General features: G+C 31.4%; 2 protein-coding genes across 2 annotated transcripts in view; both read left to right on the forward strand.

The window, feature by feature from the left end:
- Positions 1 to 4,328, forward strand: part of LOC139516660 (uncharacterized) — a 43,616-nt gene extending 39,288 nt beyond the window's left edge. Inside the window, exons 10-12 of the mRNA XM_071306883.1 lie at positions 67 to 393; positions 791 to 1,144; positions 3,732 to 4,328. Coding sequence (XP_071162984.1) covers positions 67 to 393; positions 791 to 1,144; positions 3,732 to 3,913 — 863 coding nt within the window. The 3' untranslated portion in view covers positions 3,914 to 4,328. The remainder of the gene's footprint in view (positions 1 to 66; positions 394 to 790; positions 1,145 to 3,731) is intronic.
- Positions 1 to 18,134, forward strand: part of LOC139516659 (uncharacterized) — a 117,558-nt gene that overhangs the window by 68,139 nt on the left and 31,285 nt on the right. The gene's annotated exons all lie outside the window — the stretch shown is intronic.

Below are 18,134 nucleotides of genomic sequence, written 5' to 3' on the forward strand. Positions count from 1 at the left end.
TAAACAATACTCAAATAGTTGCTTAACTATTCAAAACTTAAAATAAAACAATATTTCATTTTGTAGATATAGCATGCACTGATACTTCGTCTCTTATATTTGCTGGACCAGTAAAAATTTTCTGTTCAGTGAACAAAACGATATTTTCTTCTATAAATATAACATTCCAAATGTCAGGATCATCAGAGGATATTCCTATTGCTGATATTCAAGAAAATAGACAAATCATGTATTTGAATGATGCACAGAATAACGTCAATATAAGTTTTGAGTTAAAAGATCTTACAATTACTGTTCAAAATGCTTCATGTTCAAATGATGGAACATTCAATGTGGTACTTAATGTGGAGGGTGAGGTGACACAATCATCATCAGGACGTATCACAATATTAAGTAAGCAATTCATTGTTTAATACTTGCTATATTATGTTAATGGTATTGTATTCTTTCTTTTCAACTAAACTGTTTCCTTTGCACATTACTCGTGTAATTTTTATATCAAAAATGAAAGCTATTCATTTTGTATTACATGTAAACTAAATTCTGCGTCATTTTGTTTTTGGTGATAAATTGTTTTCATTTTCAAACAGACTACAACTTCATATTTTAATACTAAACGTAAACGAAAAGTTAACATCATAAAATACGGCTTGTTCATGTCATAATCGATTATATATCGTTCAAAAAAGCAATCGTTTGTATATGCGCTTAATTTTGTGTATAAATAGATTTGGAATATTTTTATATGGTTATTAAAAATTGTTCAGCTTTTATTCCTATTTTACTTTAGCAAAACCGAATGGAACCCCGATCCTGCAACTTGATCCTGATCAAATCGAAGGTTTAACCACAATAAGATATGATAGGCTTCATTCATGTAATGCAAGTGTTGGAAAGGAAGCTGGTGAACTAACGGTTGAAATACTTTTCAAAGGCGCCGACAAATTTCAAACACTTATTCCTGAGTACATGGTCACTCCGAAAGACACAACTACAAACTGTATGATAACAAGAACCTTACATTTCTGGGTAAATTTTACAGCTGCAATGAACAACGCATCAATCAGATGTAGTGTCATAAATGGGCAGTTTCCAACTGATCCTGCAATTCATTCCATTCCTGAACAGTTATTCCTTATTCCTTGTGAGTAATATCTATATTTGAGTATGAACTGAATAACAAAAACAATGGAGTTAATATACAGTTGTCATAGAAAAAACTGCCGGACTGTTTTATGACATGTTTGGGATGTCATGCTGGTCTTGAAGCATTGTAATATTTTAATGAAGTATTGGACTTTTATTTCATTTTTTTAAACACAGAGTAACAATTTTAAAATTTTGATTTTCGACATTTCACATGATTATAGAAATTATGAAAATGAATGGAAAATTTAAAATAAAAATAAGAAACAAAACCATTTCTCAAATCCACTAAATTCAACTTCAAATACCACTGCTATAGACATAAGTAGCTAGAATTTATAATTTATTGTAAAGCCTTCAACAATAATAAAAAAAACTAATTAAGTAAAGTAAAGCCCTCATCCGTGAAGAAAAGAAACCATCTTGATTTACATTAAAACAAGAAAAGACAAGATGCTGTCAAAACGACAGCAAACCGAATTTATTCATATCTATTCGTGTCCTGGCATTTTTTAATATCACAAGAAACATAACTGATGAATGGTGAAAGTGAAAATTTCAATATCTGACTTGACCTCCATTTTGTCATCAGTAACAACATATTAAAATTTGAAAAGCTTTGGTTGAATGGCTCATGAGTAAATGCAACAACATGACTGGTAACACAATTTATCATTATTTTAAAAACCATAACTCCTGAACAGAAAAAGTGAAAATCGCAATTATTGAACTTGACCTATTTTTTTCATCAGTAACAACATACATGAATTTGAATTTTAAAAGCTTTGATTGAACGCTTCGTGCGTAAATACACGGACACAACTGGAAACGCCATTTTTCAATCTTTCAAGGACCATAATTCCTGAACGGTAAAAGTCAATTGTAATTATTTAACTTGACCTCCATTTTGACATTAGTAACAACATATTAAAGATTTAAAAGATTTGGTTGAACGGTTTATGATTAAATGCACGGACAACAATTTACCCAGTCAAATAAAAACAAATAAGATATATACTTTGAATTGGTTCAACACATATGGTCGGTACAAACCACACATGTTATTTTAAATTGAGAAAAAAAAAACAAGGGATCAAAAGTTATACATTGATCGTATACAACGTTTTGAGTTCTGATAATAGTATATCGTTGGAATACGGTTTTTACATGCATTTAAAAACTTCATATTTATCATCAAATAGTCTAGAATATACAAAGGGGATATTCAAAACCCAAGGAAACACTGCCATGTCAAAACACGATTCACTACAAACAAAGGACTAAATCATAAAAAAAAACGATTGGGCAACATGAGCCTGTTCAAAGATTTGTAAATCGTCTGGAATAAGAACCGTTGTTTTAAATCGTTAAAGGCATACGATAAGTTACAGGGGAGGTAATTACGTTGCTAACGTAAATTGTTATTTTCTCGACATCAAACATTGACTTATCTGAAGAAGATTCAGTTTTCTACTGATTTTTATCATTCAAACTAATTTTACTTAACAAAGTACATGAATTCCTCTTTTTTTAAAACACCATCTGGTTTGATTACGTAAGAAGATTATGTGTGGCAATTTTCATGAAAACATAAATAGTGCAATTTTTTTTTCTACATTCATGAACATTTGATAAATATGAATTGTTTGAAAAAAAATGCACACATTTAAAGGATATTCGTATAAAACAGAATTTACATATAGTGTAATTACAAAACAAATCTTGTGTTTGTCTTTTAAAACAAAACAAAAATTATGTATTTCTGTCGAAAGGAAAAATACGTCCATAAATCCTAATTTTGACAAAACATCTAAAATTTCAACCTAGTTTTACTAAAAAAAATTGCACATGGAGGTATATTTATTATTAGCACATTTCATGTAATCAGCTAGAAAATAGTCTATATTGAAATCTTCATCAAAATTACAAAAGGAATCAAAACCGTATTGTATGCCCTTAATATTTTGCTAAAACATAACACAATTATCATTATTCATGTCATAGTTTTCAATGAAACGAATGAGTTAGGTTTTTATGCCTCATTTATGGGTATTATTATGCCTCATTTATGGGCATTATGTTTTCTGGTCCGTTCGTTAGTCCGTCCGTTCGTTCGTTCATCCGTCTGTCCGGCTTCAGGTTAAAGTTATTTGTCGAGGTAGTTTTTGATGGAGTTGAAGTCCAGTCAACCTGAAACTTAGTAAACATATTCCCTATGATATGCTCTTTCTAATTTAACTACAAAATTAGAGATTTAAACGGACCACTGAATATAGAAGATGAAAGTGCGTATTGGGCATCCGTGTACTTGGGACACATTCTTATTCTAGACTAAATTGAGCAAGTATTTTGCATATATTCTTAAACTCACTTAAATTAAAATAAACGAGGAACAGTTTGCAAATATGCATTTTGCCGGTAAACATCAGTACATTGTGCTTTTGAATAAAACTGCTACCTGCATTACCTGTTTTTGGATAATAATCTTGTAATTATTAAAAGTATCATGTTTTGTTTGCTCTGTACGATTTTGTTCTGATGCCTGAATATAAAGACTGAAATATTCTTTCTCATTTCAATTTTAGATGATTTCTGCAACATCAACTACAATGGTACTCGTAACTACAAGCATCCTACAGATTGTAACAGATTTGTGAACTGCAATGGAAATTTAGTTTATGGGAAAAAGTGTAATACAGAACAAGAGTGTTTTAATCCACAAATAGAAGTATGTGACAATTGCGGAAATGTTGATTCGTGTCCTTAATTGTTCAATAAAATGTTGCGCCTAATATAGTACATAAAATAGCATAAAAGTATTTACACAAAGATGTAATAAATCGCTGCTTAGCTACATGAATTAATCAAGATCATATTAGTTATTCCATTTGTATTTCTGTGTATTTTATTCAACTTTTGTTTTAGAAAATAGTTAATTGTTGTTCATGCTCACACAATATAAAATAATTTGTCCGATTTTGTCATTTTCATTATTAATTTTTTATACGTTGTTATTTTTTCTTTCAAAATGTCAATTGTGCTTGAAGCAGGCAAACCATTTTCTATGTCTCATCTTATACACATAATTAGGTTTGTAAATTACAAATTTCATTATCAGTAGTACTTAAGTTAAAATATTGGACGTGTAATATACAGGAAATCTCTTCAAAAAGACAAATGGGTTGTATTCATAGCGTTTCACTTATGATTGAATTTTGTATTTTGTATAATAAAAACGTTGAAATGTCATTGTCTATTATGTATATACTTACAGTCAATAAAATATTAAAATCGTTTGTAAATCTAAGTTTTATTTCCTTTTGATGCAAAGCCATCCTGGTCCTAATTACTCATAGATTTAATAAAAATATTAAGGGTGTATGAGGTTAAAAGCCTTGTATATTTGGGTTTTTTTATCAGAAAAATTTCTAATATGATAACTTCAAAGAGATAATTAACGTTCGAATAATGAGCATTTGTTTTCAAATGGACCAGATGCACGACATCCTTGGTTTTCATGTCATCAAAATGTTCTGAGTTAGTGATTTGGACCTCTGATTGGTGTTGTTGTTCATGCACCATATATTCACAAAGACGTAACAATGATATTCGACATGTGATTGATTTATTTCTTGGGTAGTGATGTTGAATTTTAAAGGTTTGTTTCGATGGCAAGTATTTTATAAAACTAGGACCTCCATCTTACTTAGTTTAATTTATTAAAGAGAACTCAGCCAAAGAAGACTGCATAACAGGAGCATATTATACACAATATCAATTACAACATAGTTCTTAATACAAACAGTATACATTGCTGAATTATATATCTTCAAAAATAAGTCTTTGTTTATTACAGTTTTAAATAAGACAAGCATCTTTTCTACCTTTTGAATAAAAATTGACAGCTTAGACAGCACATTAATATTACAATATCTAAGCATGGCTAGTACTTTTTTTACATTTGGATATTTTAAATAATATGGAGGTATGAACTTCCCCCTTGAATCCCTAACTTCACAATTGGTACTTTTACATATAAAGCGCTATACATCCTCAAGACCAGCTTTACAAAGTAGACAAATTTTCTCGTATTACATACCCTTAATTTACATATATTAACTCTTTGACCCGTCTTAATTTTAACAGATATGGTTCTTAACAAAAGTTTTCTTTAAAGTGTTAATAACATCCCCCCTTTTTTTGCTGAGTTGTTTATATCAGAGAACTATTTTTGAATAAACTTGTCCTGGAGACGCTGCCTTACATTAATTTTAATATAATTAAATATTAAATGAATATTATATAGTTCACTAAAGCCACAGTCATTAAACACAGATTTTACATAGTGAAACCATTTGCAATTATAACCTTCATGCTTATGCATGTACCAAAGTAGCTGATACAGCTTACAGGATAGACTAAAATTTTATCATTTGTTGCTAGCTTGTGCCAAAAACATACCATGTTTAACTTGCTCTGTAGTTCAGGTGGAAATCATCCAAGTTCCCCATACATTACAAAATTAGGCGTTTCGCTTACTGTAGATGTCATTTTTAAGTCTCATTTTTATTTTCAAACCCCCATATTTCCGAGGAATATGTCAAAATAGGAACCACCAATGCATCAAATAATTTTAACTGTAAATCAATGGGAAGTGAGATATTTTGTCTCTTATTGTAAAGAGCATCAAGTGCTTTTTGAGCTTTGTCTACCAATTGTTTTCGAACTTTAAAGAAATTCCGTTGTAATTAAACAGCAGACCAAGATAAACACATGAATCTTTAATTTCAGTTATATGCATAGTTTAAAAGTAACATTCCTATTAAACTTTCTCTTTGAACAAATTACAGTCTTTTGTTTGATACATTAAGGTTCATCATAACCTTTTGGCTAAAATGGCCGTATTTACACCCCAAATTTTACTCTGAGTACAGACTAACCTATACACCTGCAACAGTTTTAAGGGATGGCAGGAACTAGATATATAAATTTTAAATGCATTTTATGTTTCAGAAAATTATAAACTTTTCTAGATTTTGCTATCCATTTTTTTTCGTTCCTGCAGAAGGTGCAAAAATTAACTAAGTAGTGAAAACGATTGAGAAGCTCCCCTCATATAATCAATGTTGTGAATAGTATTGATTTAAATGGACAATAGATGGACAATAGACACCTGTAAACAATAGGTTATTTAACAGGTTTAAACTGTGTAACTGAGTGGACCGTATCAAATGAAACTCGGGTGTTTGTTTATTTTGCTATCTTCTGCAGACTGGAAAAAAATGAACATCAAAATCCAGGTAAGTTTTTAATTTTCTGAAACGTAGACTTCATAAAACTTTTATATATCTAGTTCCTGCCATGCCTTAAAACTTTCCTGGATGTACCAGTTTGTCTGTACTCATAGTAATTTTGGAGGTGTAAACACGGCCATATTTTTCAATTCCTTATGATGAACCTTAACAGTGAGTTTCCACTCAAAACAATATTGCTCAAACACACCCAGAGCTTTATGCCGACTCCGCAAAACTAATTGTGTTATCGGCGTACGGAAGAATAAATAACTGTATATACAAAGCAAGAGTCTCTGTTAATTTTACATTCATAAATTTTAGACCATCCACAGAGTTTTCATCCAGATATTCCTCCAAGTCATTAGAGTATAAGGCAGAGAGATAGGTTGACATTTGTTCTCCCTGTCTTACACCTACCTCACACGGGACAAATCTGTTTTTAGTTCCCCATTTTTCACACAAGACTTAATATCTGTACACGTGCTCAATATAACGTTAAATATTGTCCAACTAATGTTATATTTAATACTTTTTGCCATAGTTCCACCCTCCACATTGTGTCGAAAGCTTTTCTAAAATCTACAGAAGCGCAAAATAATTTCTTTTCTGAACTCAAATATAGTGAAATTAAAGCATGCATGATAAACATACTATCTTAGACAGAATACCCCTTACGAAAACCACACTAGGCATCAGTTATAATCCCGATATCGTCTGACAGAATACTAAGTCTTAAATTAAGTATAGAGGTGAACAATTTTCCTAAATTCGATGTAAGACAAAAAGCTCGGTAATTATCCAAATTATTTGGATCCCCCTTGTTTTTAAAAAACGGCTTAATGATACCAATAACATAATAAGCCATGAATTTGGGACGATTCAAGAATCAAAACCTAAATTGAATAACTTAATGTAAATAGGCAAAAATTGATTCACCGTGCTTTTTATATATTCATTGATAATCTCATCGTCCCCTGGGACTTTACCATAACATATTTTTTTTAACAGCTGACAGCATTTCATCCTCTGTGATTTCCTGATCTATAATTTCAATAACACCCTGACTTTTTATACTATTAGCTAAATCCTCATAATCAATATCATCATCTGTAACATCGCTCTTATTAATGACTTAAAATACTCGACATATAATTGATCAATAGTAATTTGGATATCTTTATCTGACCCCACTCTATCAAATCTTTTCAAGATTTTCAAAAATTTACCAGAATCTTTTTCGAAAGTTTACGCATGTCAGTTTCTAGTTTTGGCATGTTGAAAATTCTCAAAACGTTTATTCATTTTGGTTCAGTGAACCATCCCGCACTTAAGTATACGTAGAACAAAAAGTCACTTTTATACCAATAATACAATAGGCGTCCGATATTCATATGTAACACACCAAAAACAATCCTTCAAAAATGCGTATGTTGATGTTTTTATATGCCATTTTAATACTATACTGTTACGGTGCTAATGATTTTTCTTACAATTGAATCAAATGCTTCACAGTCAAGTTATGCAGTTCAAGCTATAGGGCTTTACATGCTTTTTTACTGCAGTCAACTAGTTTATGGGAATCATTTATGACATGAATCTGTGTGTCATGTCTTTGATAAGAAGTTTGTGTTTCTGCCGTAAACATGCCTTGCAAATGATATTGCGTAATCCAATTCAATTTAGGTGGCGTTGTCACAAACAAATAAATTTGATCTATGACACAATGTAAATACAAATCAATAAATCAAGGGTTGAATTAATAAAGGCAACAGTAGTATACAGCTTTAAAATGTTTAACAATAATATAAAGTAAACCAATACCTTGAATAATAAGCATTGCTGCCAAACAGGATATTGTACACAGGAAAAAGAAAATAATCTTGTTGTAAGGTATAAAGTTTAAATTGAGAACGGACATTTATTTTCATAGAACGAGAAACAGAATTTAAAATTTATAGTCACACTAAACATTCATAAATGCATGACAGTTCTCACAAATTTAAAATAAGTCAAACAGAATTGAAACTTGAAGCTAGTTTGAACCAAATGGCAGCAGTACACATTATATATGGGGATTACTATATATCTGTTTCCATAGATCGACTTTGCATAGATTTCTATGTCTTACCGCTGTAAATTTTGTACCACACTCACACTTTTATGCATATTTGACAGTATATCACATGACATTTGTTGGATAAAAAAAATCTCAAAAATACAGAACTCCGAGAAAAAATTCAAAACTGAAAGTCCTTAATCAAATGGCAAAATCAAATGATAAAACATATCAATAACGAATGAATAACAACTGTCATATTCCTGACTAAGTACAGTCATTTTCAAATGTAGCAAATGGTGGATTGAATCTTGTTTTATAGCGTTAAACCTCTCACTTTTATGACAATCGCATTACATTTCATTACATTTACAACGATGCGTGAATAAAACAGTCATAATAGGAAAAATTATCAAAATAAGGGATACAGCAGTCATCAGCGTGTCACAATCTCAAATATACTAGTCAACAAAAGAAACGATACACGACTTTCGAATAGAATTTATCAAAAAGTATTAAATATAAAACAAAAAATATATGAAATTTCAAAAAATGCCAAAAAAATAAAAAATATTTTCGTTTCAAATCAATGCTTTCGATATGAAAACAACAAACTGTAAATTTTGAACCTCTCGGATTAGTTTTAAGATTGTTATCGGTTTTTTTTAATTTAACTTTACACATACTGTCTATGGTAAATCAATAGATAATGTATACATTTGAATGATTTCTTATGGGGCCGAACTTTGTTCAACAAAGTAGCTGTATGCTTTTTAAAAAAGAATTGATGGCAAGCATTACCTTAACCTTTCAATGAGAGGTTGGCATTATTAGTTGGAACTTCTGTTTTTAAAAACATTGTAAATTTTGTCAAAAAATATAATTTCGCCAAATGACGTCATAAAAGCAAAACATTTTTTTTTTAAACGGATTTGTTTCAATGGTCAATAAGTATTATTTACCTCAGTATGTTTTTTCTATATAAAAAATAATGAAATAGTTGTGCTATTTCATTCCACAGACTATTTGCCAGTCAATAGTTTCAAAGACTATTACCCCGGTTAATAGTTTCATAATCATCTTTCCCGTACTTTTTCATGCTTATTTTTACTTGGACAATAATGATGTCATTGACTATTTTGCTTGGCAACGTCAAACTATAATATTGTAAACGGTGTAATCTATTTGTGTCGATTGTAATTTCACTTGCAAGAAGCAATTATAAAAGAGAGAAAATCTTCGCGCGCATTTTTTAAAGATCTAAAATATAGTACCTTATTCATAATATGGGTTCGGTCGTCGTATTCGAAAAGTGAATTTGCGTTTGGTGTACTTTAGCTTAAATTTATCATTTGCATGGAAAATTTAACACAAGTATTTCTAGTCTTGATTGCAAAAGAGGGACGAAAGACACCAAAGGGACAGTCAAACTCGTAAATCTAAAACAAACTGACAACGCCATGGCTAAAAATGAAAAAGACAAACAGAAAAACAATAGTACACATGACACAACATAGAAAACTAAAGAATAAACAACACGAACCCCACCAAAAACTAGGGGTGATCTCAGGTGCTCCGGAAGGGTAAGCAGATCCTGCTCCACATGCGGCACCCGTCGTGTTGCTTATGTGATTACAAATCCGGTAAATAGTCTAATTCGGTAGGTCAAATTCATGAAAGGGAAGGGGATTGTAGTTACGACGTAAGGAACATATCCGATATCATTTGTGAAACGGTTATTCCATAACGGTCAACCAACTCGTGATGGCGTCCGTAAAATTTACGAAGGGATGATTTCAACTTCACCATTTGGAACTCTTGGTTTAATAGCTTCCTTGTGAGCAGTAACCCTCTATCAAGAAAATCATGATAGGAAATGCAAGCACGGGAATATCGTATCAATTGGGAGATATATACCCCGTATGCAGGTGCTGCTGGAATGTTGCTACTTAGAAATGGAAAGTTCACAATTGGAAAGCTGAAATCATCTCTTTTGTCGTAAAGTTTTGTCTTCAACCGACCCTCATTGTCAATTTCTAGATGTAAGTCAAGATATGAAGCCGACTTAACTGTATCTGTAGTATCCTTTATCTCCAATTCGATGGGATAGATGCGATCCACATAGTCACCAAATTTTGAATTGTTTAGTGAAAGAACGTCATCTATATAGCGGAAAGTAGAGTTAAAGGATATTGCTAACTTCTTATCTTTCTTCCTAAGAAGTTCCTGCATGAAGTCAGCCTCATAATAATAAAGAAACAAGTCAGCAAGTAGAGGGGCACAGTTTGTTCCCATTGGGATGCCGACAGTCTGTTGAAAAACACGTCCTCCGAACGTAACAAATATGTTGTCAATCAAGAAATCAAGCATCTTGATAATATCGGTTTCAGAGAATTTTTTGTTTGAATCAGAATGGTTCTTTACAAAGTATGATTTATCCCTCCCTAAGACAAGATACTTGTATCTACGTTGGCCATTCTTTTTTATGAAGCAAAGTAATACCAACTCTTTTAATTTGTCTTTTAGTTTGGAATGTGGAATACTTGTGTAAAGAGTAGAAAAGTCAAATGTTTTAATACTGTTACAAGATGAAAGAGAGTTAGATTGTATGTACTCTAAAAGATCTTTGGAATTTTTAAGTATCCACATCTGATTCACGCCACCTCTAGAATAGGCAGTTTCACAATAACTTTGAAGCCCGTCTTTGATTGCTGATAAAATGGATGTTAATAATTTAGAAAGGGGTTTCGTGGAGCACTTGGAAGACCCAGCAATATACCGTTGTTTGTAAGGACACTTATGTAGTTTAATGAAATATTTACAAATACAAGAAGAACTATAAAAAAAAAAAACGTATAGTTCATCTTGTGCATTTCAAGTTATGTGACATTTTTTTTCAGATGATATATGTACACTTTTAGAAAATTAGTTAATTTGGTATATCAAAACATTTAATGACTGTGTTGTTCAATATAATAAAACACCTAATGACTGGTTATGCGGATGCTAGTAAGTTTTTCAACACAGCAAACATCTATGCGTAAATTTTCGATTTCTAAATACAGTCAAAGAAAGTATTGTAAAATGTAACGTTCTATATGAATGAAATATATATATATAAATGGGATTCTTTCAATAGTTTTGCAATCAAAAAACATATTATCATTTGAAATGATACATGTAGAGCTACACGTAGATGCTTCCCCTTAATCGAATAGTCGCCTGAGTACACATCTACCTTCAACTGATGACAACGTTAAAATATGTAGTCCTTTAGATTTAATTCTGAACTCCAGTGTCTCTGCACTTAGACTAAAAGGCGTTTGAAATTAATTAATTGTCGTAACTTAGAAAATCGGGGGGTTTCCTGACTTATTTGTATTCATATTTTCTAAATAAATAACAGAATTATGCCCAGTCATTTTGAATTTTTTAATCCGTTACAAAATCATAAGATTTTTATTTTTTTAGTATAACTAATGGTGTTTAAATAGAATGAATGTTGAGAACATAAGATTGCTATCTCCTATATATCAACTTCACGTATTTAAAACATTTATCATGTATTGTGTTCTTGTCACTTGTGTAAACTGTACTATGTTTGCATTTTAACCCGCCTGGGTTTCATGTTTTTGCAATAAAGTTATATGTTTCATAAATTACTAGGATCATTTTACGGTCTATACATATTATGAAAACACCTTTAAATATGGGACAAGGAAGCAGTAAACACTTAAACGGCGGCATGCGGAAACACAGACAGTTTGTGGGGGGGGGGGGGGGACTTTTATTTAATAGATGTAAACTTTCAACCAGACAAAATCCGGATGATTTATACAGTGCATGTATTCATTTTTGCTTTCTTATCATTTGTTTGACACACATATATAACTTTTGACAATAAAACTGAACCGATCACACTTAGTTGTTTTTACCATGATCCAATAGTATCTAAAGAAAGAAAAAAATAAAACTGTAAAACAAGATAAGCAAATGATGGAAATTGCCATTCTGAGTAAGTCAAATTCATTTATAATAAATTTTTAAAGAAAAAGAACTGGAGACTGTTCCGTTCTGTTCACATATTTTACACAAGTTTTTGTGATATATAAAAATGCAACAGTAGTATACCGCTGTTTGAAATTCATAAATCGATTGAGTTAAAAACAAATCCGTGTTACAAACTAAAACTGAGGGAAACCCATCAAATATAAGAGGAGAACTACGACACAACAGAAATACAACACTAAAAACTAACACACACAGAAACGAACTATAATATAAAAATGGCCATTTTTCTGACTTCGTACAGGACATTTTAAGAAAAAAAAAATGTCAAGAACGTTACATTGGTTGCAATGAATTACATTGATTTCCCAGTTAGATAAAAACCGATAATTTCACATGTGAAATAAACGTGGTCATTTCACTCTCTGACGTCACACAACAATAGGCGTTGTCAAGACGTCGATAACGTCGGATCAAAACAAATTGTCAATGCGTAGGAAAAAGATATAGTTCCCTAAATTTTCTACATTAATTTCATAAAAAAAAAGCCATATGCCAATGTAATAAAAAGAATAACTAATCGCCGTATTTGAATATCAAAAATAAGACAACTTGTGACCGAACGCCGCTGTGGATTAAACTCGTGCTGCGCACTCGTTTAATCCATGCGTCGTTCGGTCACGCGTTGTCTTGTTTTTGATATTCAAATACGGCGATTAGCTATACTATAATTGCCAAGAAATCATTATACACCAAATGATTTTCTAACATTTAATTTAAATTTTCAACAAAGGTTTCAATGTGTGAGACATGTGTTCTTATAATAAATCAGGTCATTGCGGGTGCTAGAAAACTAATGATTTGATTTATGTACAAAATAAAGAATGAAAAACAAATAAGTAACACCGCAACAAACGACAACCACTGAATTACAGGCTGCTGACTTGGAACAGGCGCATACAAAACGCAGCAGAGTTAAACATTTTAGTAGGCGCCTAACTCTACCCTAACCCTGGGACAGTGGTGCTACATAACAATACAAGATCTGTACAAAACAATAAACAAACAAAACATATGATCAACTGCAACAAACAACAACCACTCAATCATAGGTTTTTGATTTTAGACAGACACGCATAGGATATAGCAGAGTTATTTATGTTAGCCGGCGCCCAACCATGCCCCTAACTTGAGACAGTTGTGTATAGTACATCATAATAACCATCAAAAGTAGTTGAAAAAAGGCTTAAATCATCATATGGGTAAAGATAGAAATATATCTAACAAAAACAAGTATGTTTACTTTATTAAAATTATAAACTAAACTTGTATCTTTAGTTTTAAATAGGTATTTTTGAAAGTAGTTTTCAATTTTGTAAAAACTCACATGCATGAATGTTACAAAGTTACAAGCACTGGTTCATAATCGACAAAACTGTTTTATGCCTTTTTGATTTATCCCATTCTTGGGTAGAAAATTTTAAATCAAAAGAACTTCATCAACGTACTATATAACCATTCACCGTGCTTACGATGAAAAAAATCCTTTGTTCTAGTTGGTCCGAGACCACAACTATTTCGTAGTGCATTTCTTTTCAACAGTAAATGAATATTTAAAAAAATCCCACCTGCACTTTCTCAATCAATATTTTACAGTGTCCTGTACTACTTTTGGGATAAGTTATATCAAAATTATAGAAAACTTCATCGGCTCTTATTCAAAATATGGACAATTTTATGGTTAAGGCGTTTTCAAATCTATTGACAGCTTCCGAAGTGCTATTTCTTAACCTTTTTCAGCTAGACCAAATCACTACAGTAACTTTACTTTAAAATTCTGGACTCAAATCTTTTGACATTTTTTTACCTGCAATTTGAGGCATAAAACATGGAGAAATAAATTTGGAAAGGAATCAAAAAAGGCAAGCAACACATTGTCAACACTCGGGACTTTAATCACATCTTATAGTTACCGTTTAAGATTCATCTTGTCCTTAAAATCCAGGTAATACCGACCATTCGACAAAGCGCAAGCAAAATGAAATATATTGTAAAGCATGCACTCTTATGTCTCACAAAATCGCTTAGACATATTTCGTACGGTAAATATAAAAACAATTCATCATACATACCAGGATAAAAATTGTTTACGCCAAACGTATGTTTCGTCTACAAAAGACTCATCAATATGATCAGCGAGGCTTGAATCTAAAAATTTAAAAATTATAAACTAACAGATCTTTGAAGAACCAATATTAACGGTTTTACTTCGTCTGTTGTGTCCGTGTGTACTGACAAAAATCATTGGAAGTTCACTTTTGTTTCTGCAATTAACAGGTTGAAGTATACTCTTTTATTATTCATTTATGGTCTACTGTGGTCTGGGTGTTCTTGCATTTATTTGTGCTTATTATATAATAACTTTATCTAAGCGGTGTTTTGAAAATTTCCATATAGGTTTGGCTAGCAATAAAACCAGATTCAACCCACCATCTGTCCTTAAAATGTCTTGTAACAAGTCAGATATACGGCAGTTGTTATCATATAGTCCGTTTCGATGTTTGTTGGTGTTTTGATTTTGTTGCAGCTCAGTGTTTCTGATGTTCCATTGTTTACTCTTATAGTTGATAGGTTTCCCTTGGTGTATGTATGTAATCCGGATTTGTTTCCACTTTTAATAGATTTACAACTTAAACAGCTGTATAATACTGTTGCATCTTTCTTTTGCCAAATGGCAACAGAAAAACAACGGTATATAACTGTTGCCGTTTTTGTTTATCAAATAAAACAAACGTGGAAACACTATCATAGTCAATGAATTGAAACGTTCGTCGACTGTCTGAGAAAGTTAAGAAGTTACATTTACATGTAACTTGCTGTAAAGGTCAGGATGGTAACCGTCTATCAACTTCTTACAGCGTGTGAGCCTTCAGAAACGACATTTAGTCTCGTATAGAGAAAAACGGAACAGAAACATCTCAAACTGAAAAAAACATTTACCAAAACATAGCATTCCTCAATATGCAATATGTTTGCGATTGAATTAGAAAATACCGATTTTAGAAATGTACATACCTTGCGAAGCGGTAACAATGACTACACTCAAGCATAATCGAGAAATCCTCTCTCGGTTTTCATTGCAGAACCGATTGTTCTGCTACTGTAGATTACCAGCCGTGTAATACTACATTCAAAACTGTTTATAACTTTACTATATATACCTTTTAACAACACTGATCATTACATATTGTGGATAGACACTTTTTTCAACAGATAAATACAAGCATTTTTTTGGTAAAAAAAGAAAACATTATTAAAATCTTCTTTACATAAACATGTATAATAAATCTTTAGAAATAATTTATTGTTAACAAACTTTAAGGATTTTATGAAAAAACGGCGTTTTTTGCGGTATATTTTATAAAGATTCATTGCTTAATTTTTCAATAATATTAGTACAAACAATTATAGTCTTAGATGCCAGAACTTTTTTTATTAGTTTTGTTAGTGGCTTTAAACTAGCTGTAAGTAAATGCGAGTAATCTCAAATCTGTACTATTTGGGGTTTTTTGTTTGTTGTTGGGATATCCATATATCCGACCACGTCCACTCTGTGTTTTTGATAGCTGTATTTCTATTTGTATTCAACTTATGAGTTAAGTCTTTTGATCTTTATACCTTGTTCTTATGATGTTACTTTTACACCACTAACAAGGACACCACACATCTTGTTTTTAACATGAAATAAACGAAATAAATATCAATAAAACAGTATTATACCGTTGTGCAATAGTCATCAATCTATTAAAAGAAAAATTTCTAGTAATCCGTGTCAAAAAACGAAAACCGAGACGAACACATCAACTGTAAAAGAAGGACAACAGATCAACAGAAACACTGAACTGCGACAAAAACAAACGCACACATACATTAAAACGTACTTTTTGATAACAACTGCCATATTTCTAACTTGGTACAGGACAATTTAATAATAAATGTTAGATTAAAATCTAGTTAAGAAATATAGTTTCAGACCATCCCAAGTTTTTGGTGGTGTTCCTGCTGCTCAGTTATTATGTTTTGTGCAATGTTGGTTGTCTTTAAGTCTTCTTTTTTTTCGCCAGTTGTCAGTTGGTTTTGGACTAATTACTTTAAAAGTCCCTTTGGTACAATTTGCCTCTCTCTCTTATATACCAAACAAGACACAAATTCAACGATAAATTATTGCTAAATATTATCAATATATAAATATCACATGGGAGAATAATAGGGTCTTTCCTCGCCTAGGGGAAAGACCTAAATGATGGAAAACCATTGTGTGCATCGAGTTTACATTTACATTTACATAATTATCATGATGTATGATGTATACAGCTGGTAATTCAAGCTATCAAAACGCAAAGGACAAAGAAAGTTTAAGAATAAAGGAAAAGAAAATACACCAAGGATGGAAAATACATACGGTATTGCGTAGGTTACTATCATGAGACAAATATGATGAACAAGTGTAATGTATACACATACAATGTATCTATGCTTTATGGGATTTCATATTTATAAAACGAATCAATACATTATAAAAAAATATCTGATTATCAATAACAATAATGCTGAAAATGGCGCTAAACATCAACCATATCATCAATCAATATCTTTATTAAGATCAATATGTATCACGTTTTAAAGACACCATGGATTTAAGGGTTTCACACACTACAATATAAACTGAAAATATTGAATATTAAGGTCGAGTCAAAAGCATTTTTGTTTGATACAAGTAAAGAACTTGTGAAAAAGGTAAACTTTCTCCAAGCAAGAAACTGTAACAACAAGGAGATGCCAGAGAGGTAAAAAAATCAGATTGACTAAGACCAGAACAAATTGAAACAAACGAACGACTGGTGATGGCTCGCATTTTCCTGCGGCTGTATTCAGAAAACTTCGACGTACCGCAATATTCATGATACAACAATTTGTCATGTTTGTTTGTGAATAAAATAAAAAGCTATCTTGTTCTGTATAAAATAAAAAGCCAATAGGATAATAGTTCGAGAAACATGTCACGTTATAAATATAACCCGTTAGTCACTCAAAACCTTGTGCGTGGTTATAAATTAATAAAAGAGTCAACCTCTCTTACCAGTGACTTTAAATTAAAAAAAACAAGCCTCTAATTTGTTTTGGTTGCAAAACAGTCAATTACCTTTCAATGTCAAGTCAAAAGTATTGAGGATACAAAAACCCAAAAGTATTTATGTTGTCATCGGTAGAACGCACATATTTTATAACCCGGCACATGACACTGAAACTGCTTTCAGCTATGGCAGTGGTCATTGGAAATGTAAAAATAAATTAGCAAACAAATGTAAATGATTTGATATTGGGCAAAAGTGGTGGCAGTCAAATTTTCTGAAAGAGTAACAGGAAGTTGTCCCTCTACTTAAACCATTTCGATTTCTATGTTACAATTATAAAGGTTATAAAACATCAGAAAAGTCATTGGACTGATATAATTTTGGAATAAAAGTGCTTTACTTAGTCTTTTAAAATATAAATAAATTAAAATGTATGTAGAAAATAAGTCAAACTTGTAGATGTAATTTATAACGTGGGATACTACTACCCACGAC

The sequence above is a fragment of the Mytilus edulis genome, chromosome 3 (assembly GCF_963676685.1).
Source record: "Mytilus edulis chromosome 3, xbMytEdul2.2, whole genome shotgun sequence".
Lineage (NCBI taxonomy): Eukaryota > Metazoa > Mollusca > Bivalvia > Mytilida > Mytilidae > Mytilus > Mytilus edulis.